This window comes from Lottia gigantea (assembly GCF_000327385.1).
Source record: "Lottia gigantea unplaced genomic scaffold LOTGIsca_146, whole genome shotgun sequence".
Taxonomy (NCBI): domain Eukaryota; kingdom Metazoa; phylum Mollusca; class Gastropoda; family Lottiidae; genus Lottia; species Lottia gigantea.
Window position 1 is genome coordinate 322,148 of NW_008707735.1, and position 12,990 is coordinate 335,137.

Sequence of the window (12,990 nt, forward strand, 5' to 3'; positions counted from 1 at the left end):
GAGGATCCTTCAACCCCAGAATTGTCAGCTCTTTAATGCTTCAAATTTAAATCTCTGAATAAAACTAAACTGCATTAAATACTTTTAAAAGAACACCCACCTGGACCTGTAGCAAATTAATATGATGTATCTATGGTCTACTTGTAACTGTGCTATGCATTAAGAATTAATAATTAACTTAATGGAGTATAAATATCTGGACACAATTATATCATTGCTTGATAAAGACGGAAGAACCTTCGTCAAAACGTCACAAGTTATTTATTAAAGTGTCCAGTGAATTTATAAATTAAACTTCTTTTTTCAGATATCAGCCTGAAATCAATATCAAGATGGCGATGATGGATAATAAAGATTTTCTTATTAATCACATTCGTAATTCGTTTATCACTAGTGATGATACAGGAATGTGTGAATTGATAATTGATGGAGGTGATGGAGACGGACTGGAAGATGATAAAAAATCAAGGAATAATAATGGAATAAAAAATAACGATTCTGATTGTAAAATCCCCCACAGTGACACCGATGGGTAATGACTAATTTCTTGAAAGATTAATGCCAAGATTTGACCAGTGGTAGAAAGTATCTGATGAATATATAACTAGCACAACAAATCTGGTCTTACCCAGTTCCTCTGACGTGATATTCAATATTCAGATTGGATATCAGAACTGGGTTTAGGGTCAGAAATATAATGTGGATTTTCATGGGAGTTGCTCCAATCCATTTTTGGGTCAATAGTTTTTGAGAATTTTCACCATGACAAAAGCCAAATTTGGCATAATTTATACAAAGCTGGACTATTAAAAAGTCAATCAAGATATATATGCTAACAAATTGTACTAACAGTCAGTTATAGTATTGAAATGTTATATCGTTTTTGATATTCTAGGAGTGAGTTTGATTCATCAATCTGTAATTCCAGTCCAGAATCTAACCATTCTCTAGATATTTATCCTGATATGGACTACGGTAAGACATTTTTTCATTTTTAACTATTCTCAAGTACTTTGGGGAAGTCTTTGGCCAAGTCCAAGGTTCAAGTACAGCATCAGAACCATTTGGCACGAAATTTAATCATAGATACGACTTAAAAAATCTGAAAAACTGTAATGTAGTTGATTGGTTAATTTAAAACCAAATTTGACCAATTGACCAATCGGGTGACTGGAATACTGAAATCATAAGATTTCGTGAAATAAGCTAATAATTTTATTTTATTCAGTTGGATTTTAATTTTCTATATAGGTGCCCACAGGAGACGTTCTAATACAGCTCAACGTCTCGATAGACTGAAGAAAGAAAAGAGAAGTCATCATAAAGCTAAAACTTTCAGTTGGAAATCAGGCAATGATTATAAAGGTAGGATTTCTTCCTATTTGGTAATAATCAGATAAACAGTTTTTGAGTTATTGCCCTTGACTTTTTTGACTTTTGAAATTTGGTTCGTAGGCAATATAGAGGCTACAGTTTTTATCCGATCTTGATGAAACTTGATATGCATGTATTTGTTGATGAGATCTCTGTTATGTTCAAATTTGGTAATAATTCGATGAATATATTTGGAGTTATTGCCCTTGATTTGATAAAATCAGATAGTGAATGCCAGAAATCCTGTATTTTTCAGTGGAAGAGAAGGGTTTTTTATTTGAACGTAAAGTTATCTCCCCTCCTGAAATAATGCTAGAGAAACAAGTGGGAAAGAAGCAGTCTAGATTATCACAATTGATTGATACAATAGGAGACAAGGGAGACAACCCTTTCATGGAATACGCAAGATATGATGGACGAGTAAGTAGCAATAAAAAAACCCAAGTACTAAAGATTCAAAACGAAACCTGAAATCGAAAACAACAGTTTTTTTACTTTTCACACTGATTAGCTATAAAATCTTGTTTCTGAGACTAAGGTTGGATTGGTCAAACAGATAGCGAACCGGTCTCTTCAAAATTTAGATAGATACCCTAAAACATTTGGGCTCTGACAGGACAAGACGTGAAAACTATCTTTATCATATATTTTATTTCTAGTTAAGTGGAGGTGTAGCTAGTAAAAGAATTGATATCTATCTAACCATGTTACTACCTAAAGAAAGAGCCTACCCTATGCCGATAGTTGTTTTGTCATCAGCTAAAGTCTCTGATATGATTGGAATGATTTGTTGGCAGTATACCAATGAACAGAGGGAACCTAAATTAAAGTAAGTATATAACATGAAACCACATTTTGAACACTGCAGAAAAACTATAGAATTTTATTTTTGATGATGAATTTAGAAATGAGGAGAGATGACTTATTCAAGGTGATCAGACCTTTACTGCAGGAATACTATTTGTACAGCCTAACCAAGTAAATGATGCCATGTAAAGAAAGATTGTAACAGTCTGACCAACTGCTCTACAACTCTTCCTATAGAAGTGGATAGACAGGATAAATATCAAGATTTGTATTGTAAAGCAAGGGATGAAATTCAGATGAAGCAAGCATGCCATAATGTATATATTTTAATATTGTAGAGAAAGATTAGACAATTATTCTCTCCATATCGCTGAAGATGATGGTGAAGTAGACTCTGATTTTCCTAGTTTAGATAATCGTGAACCTGTCTCTAAGTTTGGTTTTGGTAAACTAGCTCTAGTAGAGAAAGCGACGTCTGGTGTTTCACCTAGGGCTCTAATACTAGTCACAATGTAAGTAATAGATAAACATATAGAGCAGGGGTGGCTCAGTGAGTTAGTGAGTCACTAACCTAAATCCCGACATATGTCGAAATAATATCTTCAGATTTTTAACTTGCCAGTGGGCTAAAAGTTAAGTGATGTAGAAGCTTGCTCATTAGAATAAATGTTCAAAGCTCTAGGTTTTTCCACGTTTTTCTCTTGCCAGGGACAGGGGTCAGAGAAGCTGACATGAAAAAAATGAAATTAGATATGCAAAATGTAGACCATAAACTCTTATAATCATTTCAGACATATTCCAAATCGAGGTTTCAACAAGTTTCAAGTCGATGATAATAATGTACAGTTGAGAATTTTAATGGAGAAAGTTTTAAGAAGACGTAAAATTAAATTACGACCAGGATTAAAATATAATCTAGAGAAATTGAATGATCCTGGTGTTCCGATAGATCTTGATGCTACATTGATGTCCCTAGATACTCTAGAGTTCGTACTCATCAGAGAAAACAGTAAGATTATTAAATTTTATAAATCTTTTATTCTAACAGTGACCTTTCTATGACTCATCAGATTGGATGGGGGCAAGAAGAGGTCACTGAAATGTTAAGGAGGGGGAGAGTGGGCAAATAGGAATATATTATTTGTACTGACCATAGAATACGATATTATTCTGAGATGTTTTAGAATGCTTTCAAGTGTTTAAAGGTCAGGTTTATTGTATTTTGGATGTTTATCATTGATACTGTAATTTTAGAAGGAATTGAACTTTAAATTTATAGGTTTTAGACTCAATATAGGTTGAAAATATTTTTTTTTTTAATTCAATGTTATATTTTAGGTGCTCGAGATGATCATGATAAATATAATAAAAGTTTTGATACCAGTGATGTAGCTGAATCACTAACTAGTCACCAGTATAAATCATATATAGTTAATTTAGTACATCGACTTCGTACTAATACAGAGGTACATTTAGGTAAGATATTTATAAATAAATTCGTGGTGGACCTATAGTATCTGAATTTATACCCATTGATCAGTACCTTCATATATCATCTCATAAACATATAGAAACTACAGTTTAAAAAGACAGTTAAGATATTATTTCATAATGAAATAAAGAAGTTCTAGTATTATCATTAATTGAACCTATGGTCACAACACACATGACTCTATGATCTGTAAGTTTTCACCGAATACATAAAAACAAGGACAAGTGGAATAATGAAGAAACTGTTAAGATCTTAATAGATATAACTGTAAAGCAAGGAATATATTATATTTGTAGGAATTAGTGGAGAGAAGGTAGAAATAGATCCAGTTATAAGTAAAGGAGCTTCACGATTATTCCGTCAACGAGCCGTATCATTCGATGCTGATTCCATCGCAGATTGTCATCTACTAGAACAGAAATCAAACGGTAGGTCAGACTCTTTATCAGAATGAAATCAACTTATATCTTAGTAAAAGTAGACCTCTAATTTGGGTGAAAAATCAGAAAAACAATGGAATGTGTCAGACACTGTCCTTCTCCAAATCAATATAAAGGTTGGCCTCTCATTTCAGACTGATTTTACACACTTTTAAATGAGCCAATCAATAGTTAAATATTGACTGATAATGGGGGATAGTTTTATTGTGATTATGAGCTATGTTCAATATATGAGCTAATATACACTGGAAATAAATTGGTGTTGTCTTTTTTTCAGGTAAATCTATATTTAGAATCACTCATCTAGTGGAGCCAGATTTTAAACATCATGATTTCGAGGCTGATCACGACACATCCTCTGAGATAGTCCAGAAAATAAATCATATATTAGAACTTCGACTCAGTCCAGCCAGGAAAGATTTCGTCTCATTCCGAGAGAAACGTTTATCTATGAGAAGAAAAGACTCATTTAAAAGTAGTAGTTGAACTTGAAGACAATCTAAATAGTAGTATAGGGTGTTATAAAATATACTCTCCTATAGAAGCACTGGCCAAGGTCACAAGAAGAGAACATACTTATGTTACATCAATTATCAATTTGAGTAATAAAGATTAAATTAAAAGTAATATAATATTGGTGAACTCCACTGTCAAAAAAGTGAATAATTTACCAAATTTGATTGAAGTATTCGTCTTTTCCATTTGCTTGGTGGACGAGGGGAAGCAGGGATATACAAAAGGGGTTTAAATAGTTGAGAATGATTGTGTGATGTTGACAAAAAGGGGGTAAAAGGAGTTATGCCCCTTTAAGTATGATTGTTATTGTTGATGAATAAAAGTAACAATTTGTTATCTGTTATTATTATATTAAAGATATAAATATATAAATAAACTGTTTTATATACAATAACAACAAGTTTTTAATATACCTACATTGAAATGTTATTAACCAATGAAATCTTGTCCAAGATGAAATTTGAAGGGATTGTTACAATAACTAAGAATCCTGATAGCATGAATCAATTCAATTTCATGAGGCTATTAAATTATCATCATACCAAGCAGTTTCTTAATTTATCTAGATTTGATCACTGTGATCTTTCTGACAAATTTAAGATTAGCTATGAAATGATTTGTCGTATTGCCTGTTTTAAAGTAGAATTATTAGGTTGTATTTTTAAACCAGAATTAAAATCATTTTTAGCTTGCTCTAATTTTCCAAGTTTATAATTTGCTGTACCACGACGATAAAATGCCTTCACGTTATATTGATCATATTCTAATGATTTGGAACAGTTCGCGATCACATGATCAAAATTTTCATATTTAAGTTGACAAGCTGCTAAATTGAGGTAGCACAAACTTCGTAATTTCTGGTAGTCTTTGAGTAATTTTATGGAGATCAGCGCCTCAGGATGAATACAAATAAGATATTTCAATGCCAAACTGTATTTTTTAAATGCTGCAGGAATATCACCTCTTTGGAAGAATTTTGTTCCTAAAGTTTTATGATGCAAGGCTCGATCATATTTCTCTTCAATTGTCATTTCATAAGATGATTTTGAATTTTTGAAAGCTGTTAATTCAATTTCACAAATTACATTGATTTTTTCTGCTGAATTTTCACATTTTGAAGTTTCATCGATTCCACAAGTTCCTGTCGAATTAGCACTGGAAGCATCACCATTGACGAATTTCAAAAAGTCTGAAAACTGCTCTGAATAAAATTCCAAATCAAATTCTGCAATTTCTTCTGGTGCCATAGACATTAAAGAAGTTTCAATCAAATCACTAAAACTTGAATCCAAATCTCCCATCACTATGGTGAAACTTTTCGTTGAAACGTTGCGACCTTTGATTGTTATGTTGACAGTGCATTCTGCTCCATCATTCAGCCTCTTACACCCAGTCCCTTCTTTAATAACAGTTTTATTGAGATTCTTTGTGTCTGGGTGACTGGCCATAGTGACTATCTGAAATTTAAAACATATTAAAAGTTTGCCAAAGTATCTTTAATCCTGTTACTCTTTAAATACCTATTTGGGATGCATTAGGTTCAAATCCTCAACTGTTCAAGGTAGGAAAACTTCTCATGCCTCAGCCTGAGTTTTCACTTATCTTTCCAAAAGAAACAGAAGAACCATCTTGATCGGAATATTGAAAGTAAGACTTGCCAGTCTTTAAGGAGTCTAACATCATTAATTAATGATGTTGAGTGTAAAGAAGTAGACCTGTTTACCGCCACAGAACATGAAAATACAAAATTTAGTGTCAAGTCTCAATCATTCACATTAAGCTCTGGTCTAGTTTCAAAACCATCAAGATAAAAGTTGGCTTACCATCTCTGTTGATTAAAGAATTTGAAAACAGGTCGACACAATTCCAGTAAAAATTTGACAGCGATTTGTTTACATTCACGACATCTTCTCTTGGATTGGAATTTATTACGGTTCGATTTTAGAACATCTATTAGAAAGGTAATCAAAACTGTATTGACGGGATCCATTTCTTCAAAATCATTTGAATTTGAGAAATCGGGTCTTTAATATTGAAATTATAGAATCTTTTGTCTGTCATTAAACTATTTTCATATTTTGGCTTGAAATTATATTCCATAAGTTACAACTAATCCGTAAATGGTAAGTGTCATGGCTGACAATTCCACTTCCTGCCAACTTGGCCTGGAAAAAAATAATTAGTAAGTGCCATATTTCTGATCGTCTGCCATTCTTGCGATTAATTTTTATGTCGTGTCACAGCCACGAGTGTTTAGAATAAGGAGAGTGTCGTTTATTGCTGATATTATCTTTAGAATCTTTGGAAAGTGTCCCATATTTTTCGCGAAGAACCAAGAAGCATTCGATTCTTTCTTTAATCCAGTGTCTATTTGAGTACCAGTGGCAAGACATTGACACTAGCCCCTAGCCCTCTGTAATGGAAAAGTTTGACTCAAGGTTGTGTAGTGCAGTCCCTTAATCAACATTACCAATTTCCCTGCTTGCACACTGCTGGGTATTGCTGTTTTTATTAGCCAAATAAGACACACAATTGTAGGATGCCCTATTTCTTCAATAGGGATCAGAACAGTAGGATGTAATATTAAATTTCACTCTATTTCTAACAGCAATATTACTGATATTAGATATGTTATGAAATGAAATTTGATATTTATTAGAGAAAGTGTAGCTAGATGAAGAATAGAAAGTGTAGAAATGTTTGCCAAGTTAAAAAAGAGGATACAAGATGAAGGGGGGACAGTGAGTGATGGGGAGAAATCTTTTACTGGGTCACCAGTACCTGGTGGAGCGGCTAGACGTAGTTCAGGTATGAAAGAGATTGACCCTTGATTAGATCAGGGTTGTTTTCAAATTATAACATACATTACAAAGAATCAAAACAAATTATCAAAGTGAGAATTGTTTAGTTTATTGACAAGACATATGCAGTGCCTCAAAAAGCCAAAAAATTGACAAGCACACCAAATCAGATCAATATCAGCTCAGAAGATAGCTGAAACAAATCAATTTTATCATTTTCTTGAATATTTTGGAAGCAGCAATCTTTTAAGGAGATAAATTGATGATTGTTTTAATGATATTATTTGTTTCAGTGTTATCAGATACAGGTCAGGAATCAGCCAGTGAAGATTATGGGGTAGGTTTACTCACTTTCTTTAGATTGTTACAGTAATCAATGCCAGTATAAAATCTCAATGTTGATTTAACATCTTATTTTCACCAGAAGGCAAACTTTGTAAATATTGTTTGATATGAGGCAAGTCATATTCTACAGAAATCAAATAAAATCATAAATAAGAGGTTAAATATTGAAGATATATTTTGATATTATAGGTTACATCACCTTCTAAGAGTGAAGATATTTTAGTTAAAAGAACTGAACAATGTCGCAGACTGGAAACTAAAATATCAGGTAGATAACTGTTAGTTATATAAACAGTAAGAAATAATCAGGTGGTAAACTAAGTCAAACAACATCCACTAACATTCTCATCAATATGAAGAGAAGTCAACCATTAAGAAGATTTTCTTGTACAGTTTGAGTTAATAAAATAGTGTTTTATATCCTAGTTTTCTTCTCCTGTTTTGGGCTGATGAAAACAGTACCTGATTATTTTAACAAGTTTTGTATTTTTAAAACCTGATTTGTTTTGTTTTTTTTAGAATATGCTACTGTAATAAAAGTTAAAAATAAAATGATAGAAAAATTAGAATTAAATTTAGAAAAACAACAAGATAGTAAGTATGCTATTAATTTTATTCCTAATACAGAGAAATGGTTTTTTTTATGAAATTGACTAAAATTGATAAGGTATATTAATCAACTATTTCTAAAATTTTCATGATAGGGTTTGAAAGAGGACACTGGGTTGCTGTGCATCAGAATTTTTCTCATGTAACTTAAGGAGGATTCAAACCCAAGCCACCTATTTTCCCCAGTAGACAACAATCCAACTCACTAGTCACTACTAACTAAGCTATTGAAAGATGTTTGATTATATTTTCTAGTCAGTGCTAAGAAATGTGAAGATTTAAACTGTCAGTTTCAACAAACTCGAGTCAAATTATTAGATGATCAGAAAGCAGTACTAGAACAGAAGGAAAAGGTTTGTTTGATACTCTTTTACTTTCTTTTAAATATACAATGAATTTTGATTACACTGGTGCTATTATAAACAATTATACCTTAGAGCTAATCAGTAATAGTGTTCACAGCTCACTGTCGAAATTTGAGCCTTCAAATCCATGTATGTCTGGAATTATCCATGTTTGAAGACAAGTTACATATACATATTAGCCCCATGAAAATGGCCTCTAAAGATCAGTATTTGTTTCAGGAAAAGGAGGTGTTAGAAAAAGAATTAAAAGAAGCCAGAGAATTTAAAGATAAATATTATAAAAGAGAAGAAGAGAGTGAAGAATATGAAGGTTTGACAACTCAGGAACTAGCTAAAGTTAAACATATGGTAAGAATATATTCATATCAACCCTCCTATTTCCCAAAACATAAGGCCCATCCCTCAAAAAACTATGGCCCAGCCCCTCAAACATATGGCCCAACCCCTCAAACATAATGGCCCAACCCCTCAAACATATAGCCCCATGGATGTTATTGATATATATATATTTTAGTTACTACTAGCACAAGAAGAGTTAGGGAAATACAAGACAGATCTGGCCTCAACAACAGAACAGTTAGAATCTTCTAATAAACAATCTAAACAGTTAGAGACAGATTTTACAATACTCAGAGATAAACATAGTCTTCTAGAGAAAGATAGGTAAAATATTTACTACAAACATCGTATTTATTAGGTTTTAAACAAATTTTAAACAGCACATATTGTACAGAATGAAAGATAAATTATTTATTACAAACATCATATTTATTAGGTTTTTTGATGTTTTTTTTTTTTCAGTGAACGTTTAAAAGAAGAGAATAAAGAACTGAGTAGATTGGTGAAGAATTTAACCAATGAAAAAACAGTATTTGAAAAGAGGCTAGATGAAGTCAACGTTGAATTAACAGAGGTCAGAATTTTTCTGTAATAATTCACTCTGGTATTGTTCTTGTTAAAGAGATTGTAATGAGGTTTTCTAAATTTTGTATGTGTATCAGAAATACTATTAGCATCTATATACATCATTCTAGTTTTCAATCCGACGTCTGTGGTTCTTGAAATTCTACTGTACCTAAGCAATTTATGACGTCATTAATCCCAAAGGTTCTTAGATATTATTAGCAACTCTTCTATTTATATTTTTCTAGAAAATGAATCAACTATCAAAGGCTGCTGGTGAAATGGCAGAATTAGAGAATGAATTTAAAACTCATGTTCGTAATTCTGATCTATTTAAAAACAAGGTATGTAACTCTGTTTCTTATTTTTTGACTTTTTATCCTGTGGTCAGACTTCGGTGTGAGGCTAGTGCATCATGAGATATTAGAATCAGCCAATCAATGACAAGGAGACAATAGATTAATGGTGGACCAGTTTTTTAATTTCTTGATTTTCTGGTCTTCAGTCTGAGAAATTATTGGAAGAAAAAGAATATATTATTAAAGAATTACAGGAGAGAGTTAAAATAGTAGAACAGAGAATACAGGTTCAAGATTTATCTGGTGATGACAGACTAACAGCTTTACAGACTGAGGTACCAGACTATTTCCGACTTAAATCTTGTATATTAACACACATATTAAATATTATAAATACATCCACTTTCATACTTTCTGTTTTATTTGGTTAAAAATCACCATCTCTTACAAGGATCAAGAACCATTGTCCAATCTATTTAGTACCAGGGTACGGACTCCTTGACTTCAGATTTTTCTAGCATGGTAAAGGATCTAGTTATTTAGATGAAAATGTATATATTATGTTGAAATAGTTTGATGTTTGATGTTGTAGAGAGATGGTTTAGAATTTAAGTTAACAGAAAGTCGTCAACAATTATCAGATATAAAATCAACTTGGAGTGATAAAATAACACATCTTGAAGAACAGGTGAGATTATTTGATATTCCTGGTTCGGAGATCAGTCAGTTACGTTGGATGCAAACTCAGAAAGTCTTGAAAAGGAAGTTACTTTTCAACTTGAAAATCTGAAGGTTTATTGCTGATGAAGGAAACATGCCATAAACTGTACAATAATAGCTTCTAAATTCAGGCATTTACTTGCCAGCGTGGAATTCTTAGAGCTCTTGCAGAATTAACATTTTCAAAAGAACAACAAAAGCTAGACTTCTTAGACTGACATTTGTATGGCAATTTCTTTTAGATTTCTCATCTGAATTCTAAGATTATTGAAGATACTGATGAAATGAAGAATAAAGATAAAAATATTGAAAATATGAGAGAAAATTTTCATAAACAGGTAAAACTTTAAAATTAATTATTACAATTTATTATCATAAACTATCAAATCCTCAGTTCATAATGATGTTAATATCTATTAAGATTTAAACAGGTTGTAGGTGTAATGTGAAACCTAACTGTTAAATTTCAAGTTCTGGCATAGAGGGCTCCTTGTGATTGACTGGAACACCAAAATCTTCCAACATTTTTAGAGAAACAGAGCCCAGGGTATTTTCATTTAAAAAAGGCTAAGATTATGATATTTTTTTTTTTTTTTGTGATCAAGATGGAGAATTTACGACATAAACTAGAAGATGCTGAAAAAAGATGTCTAGAAAATTGGGAACTGGTTCAACAGAAAGATAAACTTTATGAGAAACAGGTATTGATATTTACTGAACACTGCATGACATAGCTCATCCCTCATTGATAACTACAAAGCATTATTCATCCTGGCTAAATTTACATCATTGTACACTGGATGGTGTGATAAGTTAATGTCCCTGCTTGAGCATGATGTTCCTGTCTTCATTAGCCACATGGTGCAGAAAAATAGGACGTAAAACTCCATTCATTTCATTTCATATGAGCATAGTGTTGCTTGTCTTTATTAATGTCCCTTCAACACATATAGCCCCACCTAACTAAGTTTCCCTCGTTGAATACTGTATGGCATTGTCTGTGTTCAGTAGCCCAATAGAACAGGAACATAAATAAACTTCACCTAAAAACATTCAACTTTTTCTGAGGCTTCCTTTCTTTTTCCCTCAACAAAATATCGACTTGAAACAAACTGTGAATATTTTTTGTAGAGAGAAGAAAAAGAAACAGAAGTAGGAAAATTAAAATTAGAAATGATGGATGTAGAAACACAACTAAGATCTAAATTAACATTGTTAGAGTCACAATTAAAGCAAGTCGAGGAGGCTAGAGACGTAGAAAAATCACAATTCACTCAAAAAATAGTAAGTTTAGTTTTTAACATTACAATTTTATTAGGTAGAGATTTTTTTGAAATATATTTTTGACAAAATTTGGCTATATTTATGAATGGAACTTCATATATTTTGAATATTTATAATGTTATATTTTTCAGTCTAATTTAGAAGAAAAAGAAGAGAGATATATGTCTAATCAGCTGAAATCAGATGAAGATATAAAAACTCTAGAACAAGACGTCACTAAACTTCAAAAAGAGATGTTTGAACTGACAGACGAGAACTCTAAATTAAAACAAACCCTACAAGACAGAGACCAGACTAGTACTGAATTGTCTCAAAAGGTAATCAACACAATTTGGGGGCAAATAACTGACAGGGAAAACTGAATTGAAATAATTATACCTCATGTTATCATTGGTCTGTTTTCAGTGTCTATGCTCTCAAAAGATTGAAGATTGTAGATTACTTGGTATGATTGTTTTATAGTCAGTCTACGAGATCCAAACCACAAATTACAATACATATTTCAAGAAACATAACTATAGAGTCTATTAAACTATATAGTAAACCCAGTATTGTGTGCCCATTAATCTTTTGCCAAGTTTGACTGTTTGAGATCTGTTTTTATATTTACAGTGCAGTAAGCTAGAAAAAGAAGTATTAGAACTTCAGTCAGAATTATCTACAATTCAAATAAAACAAGAAGAATTAGAACACCAACTGGTAGAAAGTGAAAAAGGTTAGAAAAGTCATTTTTCTGTAAAACTTTAGGGTTACGTACATTTAAAGAATTAAAAGTTGGTCTCGATATCATTGATGGTGGGTTAAAGCAATGGATACTAAATAAATGGCGATATTTTGTGAATCGTTATCCAGGGCAGGCTACTCCGTATTGAAGGATTAAATGGAATATTTATTGGAATATGCTGACAATATATAAAGAATATTTTACCTTATTTCAGAAAAAGATAATTTATTATTAAGAAATGCTGAACTTTCACAACAAATAGAGAAAAATAGACAGACCTTGACGGAGAAACAGACTGAACTTCAACAGGA

The 12,990-nt window shown here is 31.9% G+C and overlaps 2 protein-coding genes across 2 annotated transcripts; one reads left to right on the plus strand and one right to left on the minus strand.

Annotated features, from left to right (window-relative positions):
- Positions 1-332: 332 nt before the first annotated feature.
- LOTGIDRAFT_180365 (hypothetical protein) lies at positions 333-4,599 on the plus strand (the record flags this gene model as incomplete). The annotated part of the gene is made up of 11 exons (XM_009050181.1): positions 333-432; positions 896-897; positions 1,010-1,046; positions 1,252-1,365; positions 1,631-1,794; positions 2,034-2,203; positions 2,520-2,693; positions 2,973-3,190; positions 3,520-3,657; positions 3,970-4,101; positions 4,391-4,599. The coding sequence occupies 11 exons, from the start codon at positions 333-335 to the stop codon at positions 4,597-4,599; spliced, it is 1,458 nt and encodes a 485-aa protein (XP_009048429.1).
- A 656-nt stretch (positions 4,600-5,255) lies between these two features.
- Positions 5,256-5,675, minus strand: LOTGIDRAFT_77429 (hypothetical protein; the record flags this gene model as incomplete). The annotated part of the gene is made up of 1 exon (XM_009050182.1): positions 5,256-5,675. A coding segment is annotated over one exon (420 nt), but the record flags the coding sequence as incomplete, so codon positions are not given.
- Positions 5,676-12,990: the final 7,315 nt, after the last annotated feature.